We start from the raw sequence: 14,045 nt of genomic DNA, 5'->3' as shown, positions 1-14,045 counted from the left end.
ATATTCAGATAGCTCTCATTTCCAGTGTTACTGTTTATATTTGTGTGTGTGTGTGTGTGTGTGTGTGTGTGTGTGTGTGTGTGCGCGCGCGCGCGCGTGCGTGCGTGCGTGTGTGAGACAGACAGAGAGAGAGAGACAGACAGACAGACAGAGACTCATATGCTTGAGTGCTTCAAAAAGTATGTTTGTTTGGGCATGAAGTCAGCAGTGAATTGCTGTCAAAGCCATTAACAACTGTCTTATTGCACTGTCCCCTATAACAGGATGTGCAGCAGGCTCAGTGTTCTGTGTTGTGTTGATGATAGCATAAATGTGGTGCGGTCAGTGATAATCTATCTATCTATCTATTGCCAGACGCCTCAATCCCGTTTGGGGTGGCCACAAACAAATCGCCTCCAAGTCGCCCTGTCCCCCGCCATTTCACTCCCCTGCTCCCAACTCACACCCCCTTCTCTCATATACCTCTCCACCCCATCTCTCCATCTCATCCTCAGCCTCCCCCTCCCTCTTTCCCCCTCCACCTCACTCACATACACTCTCTTCGTCAGTCTTTGACCCTCCATCCTCTCCACATGGCCAAACCACCTCAGTGTGTTCCTCATAATGCTTCCTATCACATCCACATCAACACCACAACGCTCCTTTATATCCTCATTCGTCAGCCTGTCTCTCCATGTGACTCCACAGGCTCCTCTTAAATAACTCATTTCCACGGCTCTCACTCTTGACTTGTGTCCTTCCAACAACGTCCAAGCTTCACTTCCGTACGTTAGAGTTGGTATCACAATACTGTCATGTAGAGATAAAGTCATGATAAGATAAAGTAAATACACAGTGTGAAATGTAAAGATGAATAAGTACTACATTCATTCATACACTTATTCCAGCACTGTAATTCTGTCATATGTAGGCTAGCCTCTGCACTGCACAAGACTGCAGGAGGCATTTGTACTGTCTCAAGAGTCAAGGACTGTCCCACTGACTTGCCCCTTGTAAAGGATGCACACTCGGCAAGAGTTCCGACTGGACCACCTGGTTGCGGAATTTGGCTAACGTGGCAACAGCGCGCGTCTGTGTGTGTGTGTGTGTGTGTGTGTGTGTGTGTGTGTGTGTGTACATGCTGACAATTTTTCGAATTGCTAAACTTCATCCTCTGAACTATATTATGTGGCCATTGTATTATGCTGTGATATAGGCTTATAAATATTATGTGATTGTTTGGGATAATGGGCTGTACATTATACTATTTATAACATCTGAATTATATAAAATAATTCTCTTGTAGCGTGAACCACGATACAGGTTGAGTTGAGGTTCAGAAACAGAAGGCAAGTTCACCCACAAATGGTGCAATGTAGGGGGAAGGGTGGAGTATGGGAGTGAGCAGCCAACAGTTATACATTCTTAGTCATTACAGTATAGTTATTAAGGTGTCAGTAATATCCTGTATCCCATATAATAATCTATCTATCTATCTATCTATTTATTGCCAGATGCCATAATCCTGTAAAGGGTGGCCATTTGACTTTGAGTTATTTGTTTTAGGGGGAGGGGCACTAACCCTCCACCAACCCACTTGCTGACACGTAGGGAGCACGTATCATTTGGTTATATGGTTACCACCCAGCATTGTAAATGGTTTCTTGGTTTACAGGAAACCATTTGGCTTGTCACTCAATGTAAAGCCACCTGCAAAGGAAAGAAAAGCAATAAGAAGTGAAAGGAAAGATGGGAGAAATAGGAAGAGATGAGGGCAGGCACAGAAAAAGAATGATAAAGGATAAGGAAGAAGTAGGCAGCACCACATCAAGTGAGTGGATGATAGTTGCCACCACCTACCACTATAAACCTCTTTATTTTTATTATCTTTATATAGACCCAATTACACACTTGAAATTACACCAAACATAGGATACCCCCTCCCTAGTTAACAAAACATGCAGCCTGCTCCACCACCTCAACTCTCTCTCTCCGTCAGCTGACTATCAGTAGACAAACACACACACATTATCAGTTTGTGCTAATGAGTAATGACATTACATTTCACACGTTTAACTAAAATTTAGTACAGTGATGTCAAAATACAAGTGCAATACATTACCACCTCACATTATGGATTATGTTTACTAATAATCAGTACTTGTATGCACAGCCTGTGTTTCAGTAATAGTCATGAAGTAGCCATACCCACAGTGATATTTTCGTTAATGTTCAAGGTAATCATGTGTTCAGTGGCGGATACCAGTTAGAGGGGGAGGTGGCTGCTGACACCTCCAATCCTCATAGCTACACTTGTGAGTTGTAGTGTCACTGCAGATTCCTGTTCCTACAGTTATGTCACTAATTAAAGTCAATGTACTGATGAACAGCCATTTCTTATGAAAAATAGAAACAGCCTATATGGAACTCTCAAAATACAGTACGGAGCATATTGTGGGAGCTTTGCAGCTCTCACGCACTAGTCACAGTCTTGGTCCTTTGTTTCAGTATTGCCAGCCAGACAGTGTGCAGTGTTAATGAACATACTATTAATATTAGTTCTATATGCTTATTTACATTTGGAACAACAGAATATGAAGCAGGACTTCATTCAGTACACAGAATGCCAAATACAATACAGCATGTGTGTGTGCATGTGGGACAATACAGTACGTGTGGTGGGGGTGGGGGGGGAGTATAGTGAGTATGAAATGTGTGTCATAATGGTAATAGGGGTGTGTGTATATGTGGCTACAGACGTCCAAGACTGATATGTAATCTTCGCCTTTAACACTTAATGTCACACACCTCACTGATATGTAATCTTCGCCTTTAACACTTAATGTCACACACCTCAGTATTTAATTAGGCTCTATTCATAAGTTTGTAGCATGTTACATAATTCTATTATTATAATTATGTTCTGGGGGTGGAACCTGAAACACCATATAAAAACAAACATTGAAGTATTATAATACTGTAATATGGAATCCATATAACAATAATGATTATTTCCTCCAGGAGAAAATGTATAATGTTATTTTAATGTTCATTACAAAACTACACTGTAGGAGCATCTGTTTTTCATATTACCTATACTATAGCATAGATTTATGCAATATATCTGTTATATAGTGTATTAACTATGTAATGAAGGCTCACACAGTGGATGTTCACGGAAACTACTTCGAAAAGGCAGCAAGTTCAGTTTTTAGTAGTCTGCGAAGTTCACGTTTTCTTGGGTGAGGTTATAAATCCAGCCGTCCTTTGCCGGCCAATGTAATTCCTTATAAAATGAGAGTGGTCAAGTGTAAAACCAGTACCCTATGTGGCATAGTAGTTTGAAAACGATCACTGATAATACTATACATTTACAGCATGACCCTCCTGAATGACCACACCCAGAATCTTTGCTTTATTTATTTTAATGCTGGGTTACTTGGAACAGATATCAGTAAATGACCTGATAGCCCATGTGGATTTGTTGAATATAACTTACCCATTATGAAGTTTCTTGATTAATATGATGTGTGGGTATATGGTTATCAGGTAAAACTAAGAACCTACACACACACACACACACACACACAAAGCAGAGAGAGAGAGAGAGAGAGAGAATATATATATATATATATATATATATATATATATATATATATATATAAATATGGTGGGGAATTGTAAGAATTATGGTAAACTGACAGGATGAGGAAAAACTGACTGGAGAGTGTGGAAGAGCAGTAGGTAGATAAAGGCCAGAGTATAGAGATGTGTTGATCGTATGCCTGACTTTTCTCTATGTGACTGTTACCAGGTATTTTGTATTCATAAAATTTAATGATACAGAAAAGATTTCTGGAGGTGACAGTACTCTAATGCATATGTATAAATTTACTGACAATATGTATAAAAAACATATTTTTATACTAACATCACTAAACAAGTTTAATATTATTAAAAAAAACATGTTGAGATCAACTGATATTCATAGTAATAATATGTCTAGATGAACGCATATTACCAACACTTGCACCACTGTATATTAAGCTTTACAATCCCCATAGAATATACCATTCAAATAGTGGATAATGAACCACATCACGAAAAATGGTGGCTTTGCCCGAAGCGTCAAAGATATTAGAAATGAAATTATATGGACGATGTGTTAATATTCTGTTCACGTGCAGATACGACCATAGGAACATCTACGAGGAGGCTAGAAGTGGACACGTCACCATCAATGTCTGGGGGTGCGTGTGCATCCACAACATGGGCGACGTCATCAGGAGAGAAAGGAGTTTCACTGCTGAAAAATGCATTGAAATTTTGTAGGATTTTTCACTCCCCTCAGTCCAGGAGTGGAACTAACCGTTTCCTCCCGACCCTATAATTTTTGTTCAGGACCGCTGCCCCATCCACACGGCGAGAAGAGTCTCGGAATGATTTGGAGGTTGAGAGAACCTGCAGCTGCACGACTGGCCCAGTAAGGGAGCACATGTGAACTCCATCAAAATGTATGGGGGAGTATGATTAACTGTTGGGAGCCTGAGAGGGAACGGACACCAGATGAACTACTGGCCCACATCCATGCCTAGTGGGAGCAGTTCAGAAGCCAGCAACAGCTCATATGGAACCCTGTCGCCTGTATGCCACACTGCGGGAGGTGATTGAGAAGGAGGGTGGGTTGACTTCCTACTAGTGAATGAGTTCCATACAAATCTTATGTTTTTTTATTATCCTCTGACTTAATGAATATTATTCCATTATGTATAACAATCAAACAGTAACTTTAATAACGTACTATAACTTACCTGACAATATAACTGATACGACGCTATCTTATATATTTTGCTCACTGACATGATTTTATTATGGGGCACATATACAGGAATCAGTGACGTTTATGTGCATTTCTTAACGCAACATTCCAGTTACAGTAGCAGGTTTTTCCATCAAAATATGATGCTTTCTTGATTGGCACAATGACAACTCTCTCGACATTTTGCCACCTCACTAGACATCTTGCCACCTGTTGACATGCCTGAGGTGCTGTTTTCCAATGGTGATAAAGATTTTTAAAAATTACTCAGGAACAAGTTGGTCAGTGTGTGATGAATAACAAATACTGGTAAAATACTAACAACTGCACTTGCTGTCTGTTTGATGTAGTTTTAAGTGAATGTCCACCATGACATCAATTACAATACAATATATAACTTAAAGCTACAGTATAAAGTAACATACTGATCAAAGGAAATCCAATGATCTAAGCTTAAGAAACGCTGTGCCTACAACATATTTAAATGGTTGTTATAATACGGTAATATTTCTCCATGAAATATTGTTATTCATGTATACTGCTACACATAATGCATTTTTCTAATATTTAAGTGTTTGTCTTTATATGGTGTTTCAGGTTTCACCCCCAAAACAATCGTATATGATATAATATGTAACATGCTACAAACTTACGAATGGAATCTAATTAATGCTGAGATGTGCGAGGCAAGGATAACATATCAGTCTTAGACGTCCTCAGCCATGTATGCACACACCCATATTACCATTATGACACACATTTCATACTCACTATACTCCCCCCCCACCCCCACCACACGTACTGTATTGTCCCACATGCACACACACATGCTGTATTGTATTTGGCATTCTGTGTACTGAATGAAACCCTGCTTTGAATTCTATTGTTCCAAATGTAAATAATCATATAAACTAATATTAATAGCATGTTCATTAACATTGCACACTGTCAGGCTGGCAATATTGAAACAAAGGACCAAGACTGTGACTAGTGCGTGAGAGCTGCAAAGCTTCCACAATATGCTCCATACTGTATTTTGAGAGTTCCATATAGGCTGTTTCTATTTTTCATAAGAAATGGCTGTTCATCAGTACATTAACTTTCATTACTGGAGGAACAGGAACCTGCAGTGACACTACAACTCACAAGCGTAGGTATGAGGATTGGAGGTGTCAGCAGCCACCTCCCCATCTAACTGGTATCCGGTGCTGAACTCATGATTACCTTTAACATTAACAAAAATATCATTGTGGGTATGGCTACCCCATGACTATTACTGAAACACAGACAATGCAAATAAGTATTGATTATTGGTTTATGTAATCTGTAATGTGAGGTGGTTGTGCATTGCACTTGTATTTTGACAGTATTAAATTTTAGGTAAACATATGAAATGTAACGTCATTACTCATTAGCACAAACTGATATGTGTGTGTGTCTACTGATAGCTAGCTGTGAGAGAGAGAGAGAGAGAGAGAGGCGAGGTGGTGGTGCAGGCTGCATGGTTTCTGTTAATGAGGGAGGGGGTATCCTGCGTTTGGTGTAATTTCAAGTGTGTAATCGGGTCTATAAAGATAATAAAAATAAATAAGTTTATCACTATTTAGGATACAGGATATCACTGACACCTTAATAACTATAATGTAATGACTAAGAATGTATAACTGTTGGCTGCTCAATCCCATACTCCACCCTTCCCCCTACATCGCACAATTTATGGGTGAGCTTGCCCTCTGTTTCTGAACTTCAACTTAACCTGTATCATGGTTCATGCTACAAGTGAATTATTTTATATAACTCAGACGTTATAAATAGTAGAGTGCACAACCCATTATCCCAAACAATTACATAATATTTATTAGCCTTTGTCACAGCATAATACAATGGCCACATAATATAATTAGGAGGATGAAGCTTAGCAATTTGAAAAACTGTCGGGCATATACACACGAAAGAACACACACACACACGGGCGTGCGCTTTTGCCACGTTAGCCAAATCCCGCAACCAGGTGGTAAAGTCGGAACTCTTGCCGAGTGTACATGCCTATACCCTACATACAAAACTATGTAATTATATTATCCTAACATTCTTATGAAACTGGTGCTTGATGGGAGTTCCCAGTTATCAATAAAAATAAACACCTTTCATCATTCATCCTGTACTGGAAATCCTGAGTGGAACAAAATCAGTGAAAGGGTTAAATGACCCTGTACCTTATTTAAGGCTTAAATACGTAACACTAGTCAGGTGACAGCTTTAAGAGATGGGGATAATCATTGTTGTTAAGTAGTAATACAACTATACACAAAATACAAAAACCTCCAATGAGCACATATAATATTTGGTGCTTCAGAAATCTGACTACAGTAAACACTGACACCTTCATTACAATGGCCACTTATTGTTTATTTTTGCTACAAACAGATATTATTCACTTCATGAAGGACCATTAGTCCTGTAGGGGCTGAACACAATTTCAACAAAATTTTCAGTATGATGTCAATTAATCTCTTCTCATTACATCAAGATGCTTTAATTCAGTTTATGAAACCCATCCTCATACTGATGGGGTAAGGCACTAACACAACCAGAATACAGGACAATATATTCTTACTCAAAGATGTTTGGTGTTGCTTTTGAAAAAATCTTTCTCCATCATTAAGGGCTTTTCATGCCATCCATAAAGAACTATTTACACATTAACTTCTCCCTATTATGACAGTTAAATACCTAACACATGAATCGTATATGATTTGGAATAAGCAAAGACAGACTACCAGAACACCTAACTAATGCATCTGTGCATGCACAAAGTGTATACTTAAAGCAGGTACAGAAAAGATAAGTATCAAACATGCAGCAGCACCAAGACTCTTTGGAGAGAAATATACAGCAAGGAATAAGCTGTACTTCTGTGTCAAATTCAAGTAACTGGAGAATGCCTATAGCAGGGTGCACTAGGAAGGACTATGGGAGATTCTGAGCAGCTGATGTTGGAGGGAGGTTGCTGGTGTTGTTACTTTAACCATCTTTTTGGCCAGGCTGACCCATCAACCACATGCAAACAACTGCATCTGTACCGGTGTCCAACAGATACAGTACAGCAGATACACTGTGTATGGAATCAGCATTTCACTGTGATAGTGCCTCACCAGGGTCAGACAACAGTCCTTCCCATGGTGAGGTGTAAAGAAATATGAAGAGGTCTGACTCAAGTGGACACTGCAGCTGCTCCACCCATGGTGCACAGAGCCAACACTTATAGGCTCCCTGTCAGCATCTTGTGGAGGGAGGTTATGAAATAATACAAAGGTTCTCTTTAGGGTACTGGGTAGTAGATGTTTGTGTGCCAAGATGAGGGGGAAGATTATCGCTACCTTTACATGACTAGATCCTGATCTCAGATCTGTCTGATTATTAAGTATAAGCATATTTCGGTAAAAATGATCACCTAGCACATATTGGTTTGGATCCATGCCTTCTCTAGTATTAACAGAGACTAGACAGATGTCTATGTTACTCCTGTTTAACTCATTCACAAAGGTAAGATATTTGTTTTCCTTCTGGTTACTACCAGACAATTTTATTCAGCTTATAAGAAACCCCTACAAATAATCAATCAATCAGTCAAATGATTCCATGCTTCCTCCTCAGTAATCTCTACAATGAGGTTAGTCACAATACACTTGATGTTTTCCATGGACTGGAAGCTACAATGTACAAAACAGGTTTAAAAATGGTCTCTATCATCCCCTTCACTATGATTATGACTTTTATTTTTAAACTCTGGATATCACCATAACATTTATTATATTTATTAAATAACTGAGAATTATGCCAAGTTAATACAGCAAACAGCAAGCACGACGAAAGAACCATCATCAAGAAAGAAGGGTAAATGGAGAATACAGCAATACAGTGTTCCCTCTACACTGTGACTGTTTAACTGTAGAACTGATACATCTGGTTAGGGGAAGAAAGAACAATAGTGCTTTAGTCCCTGCATACCAAGTACACTAAAAGGGATACGGTAGTGTGAGACCAGGAATCCCAATGTTCTCTAAAGCATCCTCAAAATAATCCACAAAGCCCTGGATCTAGGTCTGGGTCTGTCCAGGGTCCTGGCCTAACCACGTGACTATAAGAAACAGGAATGAAGAAAGTAAAAAGCAGATACAATGAAGGCTTAGAGAGAAGGATGATATACAGTAATGTCAAGGCACTGTGCAAGACAAAGATGAGATGAAGTGAATTTAAAGAATGGGGTGGGCTGAGCAAAGGAGCTCAACTGCCAATGAATATAATTATATACATACCTTTGTGGTGGTGACATAGGCCTGCGCCGGGGACTGGCAGTTCTCCTTCCCCTTGGACTTGGTGATCTCCGACCTCGAGAATTAATGGACTGTCTTCCCCTGGGACTGGGCGTTCTGCGACCTCTTGGGCTAGGTGATCTGCGACCTCTGAGGCTGGGGGATCGGCGCCCTCGTGGACTCGGTGATATGCCTCTCCTGCCATGGGGCGGTGACATCCTCCCACGGGGACTAGGCGATCTGCGCATTGGCTTTGGACTTGGGGATCTTCGGCCACGTGGACTGGGGGACCGCCTATGCATTCTTGGGCTTGGAGAATGACGACGGAGACTGGGTGACCTGTCAGGATAACTAACTGGTCAAGGGTACTTGACCAACAGCTGTTATGCAAGTTAACTAGATAATGATCCATGGATAAAACTGATTTTTTTTTCTTTTTTGTCTACCACTGTTGAAACATCAGCAAGGTAGGGCAATGTTATGCACATTTCTTCCTTATGCATTAAAGGTGTATAATATTTTGGTTGGTATTTTAAAAATGGAAATTCCTATACCAGTCTTTTTCTATACTGCTGACATTGCCAATGATGTAAGACACCCTTCTTATAAAAAAATAAATAAAAAATAATCAATCCATCCATCCATCCATCCATCATCCAATCCGACATTGCCCCATGAGGAGCGTAGGAGCCCAGGGCTAGGCAGTTGGTCCTGACATTTAAGATGACAGTGACCAACCTCATTTATCCCTGAGTAGCATTACATAAGCAATCAACCCCAACCACCCCTTGGATATATACCTTCACCGGCTCAATCTGACTGGAGCACCTTAATTATCCGCTAAACCACCAGGCGCCAAAATTTGGTTATATGGTTACCACCCAGCATAGTAAATGGCTTCCTGGTGTACACAAAACCATTTGGCTTGTCACTCAGTGTAGAGTCACCCACAGGCAGAAGGAAGAGGAGAGAATGAAGGAAAGAAAGACAGAAGAGGGAGTGTAAAGTTACCCGTAGGCAGAAGGACAAGAAAAGAATAAAGGATAGGAAGACAGAAGAGGATGGAAGGAAAGAATGATGGAGGAGAGGAAAGGGCAGACACCCGACAGCGGCACTACATCAAGTAAGTGGATGGTGAGCACCCCCACCTAAATACAAAATTAAATAAATGTTCTTACAGCACTTGCCTTACACCTGACTGAGTAGCAGCTCAAGAAATTAGTGTCTAATCCAGAAAAAAATGACTCACAAAAAAGAGAAAACTAAAGCTTACCATCCGTTGTGGCGACCCTTAAGGGGAGAACCGAAAGAAGACTGACTTTCTCAATAAGTGGTTCCAAAAATGGGAATTAATAACGACTATCCACCATGACAAATTTAATAATCTCATGTTGTCAGTAAAGGTTTGAAAATAAAGGTTGTAAGACTCCAACCTCAAACTCAAAAACAGATCATTCACGCTACATTACAGAAAAGGTTTAAAGTGCTGAAGACAGCTGTACATCCAGATTTGAACCCTCCCTCAAGTGACAGGAACAAATTAGAAAGTATGAACCCTAAAAGAGAATCTAAAGCTACCCCACCAATCAGCTTTTATTGGTCATCAATTCATCAAGAATGGCTATTGCGAATTCCTTAAAATGACAGGCCAGAATAATTTTATCAATTATGTTATTGACCAACCCCGATCTGTTTGGCTGAGTAGACCCATCAGCCACATGCAAGCAACTGCCCCTGCAGGGCTGTCCCATGCAGTGAATTGATGTTCCCTTGTGGCTGACAGCACCACGCCATGGTGTGGCATGGCGATAAGTATGGAGGTTTGATTCCTGGACAGATGTCGTATTTGTCTCTCTCCATGCAACAGAGGCATCATAGCAGGCTCCTCATCACCCTGCTATGTGGTTATATGGTTATCACCCGGCACTGTGAATGGTTTCCTGGGTTACAGGAAACTGTTTGGCTTGTCACACAGTGTTGAGGGATCTGAATAAAATGAAACAGAATGGAAGGGTGAACTATGAGGGAGAGGGACAAACAGAAAATAAGACTGATAAAGGTGGGGAAGAAGTAGGCACCACTACACCAGAGAGGGGTTGATGGTTGCCACTACCTACCACCTTACAATCATGTGTAACAATCAGGCTGGGAAACAGTACTTTTTAATTGTATCACCTGAATCACATGTCAGGACATGTCCCAGATTTGATCTTATTCCCTTGGTTGCAGTCACATACTAGATGTGGAGGTTGACTCAAATGATCCCATTGTCTCTGACCATGATTTGATTACTTTCAGGTTTATAAATCCCAAAACCCCTTTCTTATAAAAAGATTATCAGGTTTAGAAATTACAGGAACACTGACCATCACCTAGTCAGCATTTAAACAATGTTGATTCTTCTGACCTTTACAGGATCGTTTGCATTATGTGTTGGTGTCTTGCCGAGAAGGGGTTTCATCCATACCATACAAACCCAAATGGCGAAGTGTTATCAAGTTTACTTATATGGACAGAGAGAGAGAGACAGAGAGAGAGAGAGAGGAGGGGGGAGATCCAGCTATGAAAAAACTGACTGGTAAGAGGAATGTACATAATACACTAACTTCCATATCTTGTGTCCAGTAACTTCTGCTATTGTTTCATTCATTACAAATAAGCATCTTTGGTGGCTGAATTGGTAGAGAGGTGACCTGAAGTCGTAATGGACCTCAGTTCAAATCCTCGCTGAGGTAGGTAACAGTTTAAGGTTTTGATTTTAATAAAGCAGACTTCATTGATCTACCATAAGACCTTGTGAAATGTAAAAATATCTCTGCTAGTAGAAATATATCAGTCCTGTATGAGACAGTCTTAGTATGTACTCAATATGGACAGTATATGTTAGCAGTGAAGCAGTGACATGTGGAGGTGTATGGTGTGTAGGACTACTGGGCTTGGGAACAAACTGTGAATTCCATGCTCGGAGTATATGCATGTATATAAAGGTGGTCCCCTACTTTTGAAAGAGTCATGTTCCGAGAAACTGATAGTAAGTGGATTTTTTCGTAAGCTGAAAATGCATCTAATACACCTTACCAACAGAACATAATTACCTTGCCAAGCCTACCTTAAATGTGCTTATCACTTATATTAGTCTACAGTTGGGAAAAATCATTAACTCAATGCCTATTATATAAGAAAGTGTTCAATATCTCATGTTATTTATTGAATACTGTATTGAGACCTTCGATTAACCCCTAAAACGCGGATCGTCGCGTTTGCGACGCTCGGCCACAAGGACAGGACGGCAGGTCGTCGCGTTTGCGATTTTAGTAAATTTTGAATAACCGCGGGCAAGCAGGCTCCAGCTGGTATTGTCTATCAGTACCACCACCCTCTAGCTACAACTAGCATACTTTACCTTTGTACTACTGACCTCAGTTGTTGCAAAATATCGCGTTTTCCCCCCATACCCCCCCCACCACGGCCCGGCCAGCCTGGCTGTGATACATGGCAGCGCTCTGAGCGCTCAGAACTGTAAATCTGCGATCTCCTCTCACAAGCAGTTTATGCTACTAGGAAACGCTTGTTTCCCCAGTTGTAACACTAGCTTTTTTTCTCAAGGTTTGCCTCTGTTTAGCATCAGTTTACTGCAGGCTTTCAAAGTGACATTATGGCGAGTTCTAGCTCTTCCCAGTCAGTGCAAGCAGCCGACAGGAACGAGAATAAAGTGGCGGACGTAAGGCAGAATAAAAAGCGCGCCGTGGTGATCTTTTGGGAAGTAACATGACTGAAAATAATGTAGTATATATGTTTTTAGCTGTGAAAATGGAAATGTTTGTTGAGTGACGGGAAGACCGCCGCCACAGTGCATGTCGGCCGTACGCTCCGTTGATTTTAGCCTTATTTTCAGTGCTTATTGTACAAATACGGATTCCTAACTACCTTTACGTTGTAGTATAAAGTTTACTGTGACAGAATGAGGCTGTGGTAGAGGGGAAACCGGGTTGCTGGAGGTGTGAAAGTGAAGATTTGGTTACCCAACTTTGCAAGTCTCCACAAGTCCTTGGGTAGTCCACGAAGGCTCAACACCTGTCTCTGGAGAAAGCTGAATGTAAGTACTATCTGCCATACCAAGTATAATGTTCTAGGGTTAATCTCTGATTTTTGGCGAATATTTTCCTACAGGTACTCAGACCGCGATACAACCCCGCCACTCGGGGGGGAACGACTGTACACAGCCGCGTTTTAGGGGTTAAGAAAGTCCATGTTCACATGTGATGGCCATTATGGGCTGATTCCTGGACAACTCACAATCAGGATGATTCACCATCACAACAGAAAACATGACAAGTCGCCACCTAGACGGTTGGCCGTCAGACAATACTGTCTGAGAGGGGTCGCATAGTCTGGGAGAATAGCAGCTTTGGGTCATTCCGTGCCTCTGCCTCGTGTATTGTGGGCTAAACTCGTGCATTCAATGTTTTATGGTTATAGTTTTTGGTCAACCCTGTACACTGCGATTCGTGCACTATGATCGTGCATACTGTGCATGCGTACTGTGTATGTATGTATGTATGTATGTGTGTGTATATAGATATACTGTACATATATATATACATATACATACAGTAATCCCTCTAATATCTGGACGCCCACTATCCGGACATCCCCACTAACTGGACATAATTGTCCCGAGATCCAATATTCCCAAAATGATCCGAAAACCACAAAAAATTCGGAAAAAAAAAAAAAAAAAAAAAAAACTCATTTCATGGTTCTTTTGCAATTATTTCAGTCTTTTATGTCCCTTATTGGTGTGATTTGGGTCTTAAATAGGTGCTATGCATGTCCAGAGGGAGTTGTATAGGTGTTTTTCTGAGTTAGGCCAGGTTAGGGTCCATAACTACCAGTCCAGGAGCCAGGGACTTGTAAGTACCCACAATGTT

General features: G+C 40.7%; 1 protein-coding gene across 5 annotated transcripts in view; it reads right to left on the bottom strand.

Moving 5' to 3' along the window:
* The window catches only part of Srrm1 (Serine-arginine repetitive matrix 1), a 179,404-nt gene that overhangs the window by 77,323 nt on the left and 88,036 nt on the right, over positions 1 to 14,045 (bottom strand). For all 5 annotated transcript variants that reach the window (XR_013897175.1, XM_080271562.1, XM_080271560.1 and 2 more), the window contains exon 11: positions 9,118 to 9,453. Coding sequence is in view for 4 of the 5 variants with exons in the window: in XM_080271562.1 (XP_080127688.1) it covers positions 9,118 to 9,453 (336 nt within the window). In the remaining variant the exon portion in view is untranslated. The remainder of the gene's footprint in view (positions 1 to 9,117; positions 9,454 to 14,045) is intronic.

Source organism: Coenobita brevimanus, chromosome 46, assembly GCF_032717465.1.
Source record: "Coenobita brevimanus isolate Jiangsu-jjx chromosome 46, ASM3271746v2, whole genome shotgun sequence".
NCBI lineage: Eukaryota > Metazoa > Arthropoda > Malacostraca > Decapoda > Coenobitidae > Coenobita > Coenobita brevimanus.
The sequence above is the reverse complement of the archived record's forward strand: the minus strand, read 5'-3'. Positions and strand labels throughout refer to the sequence as shown.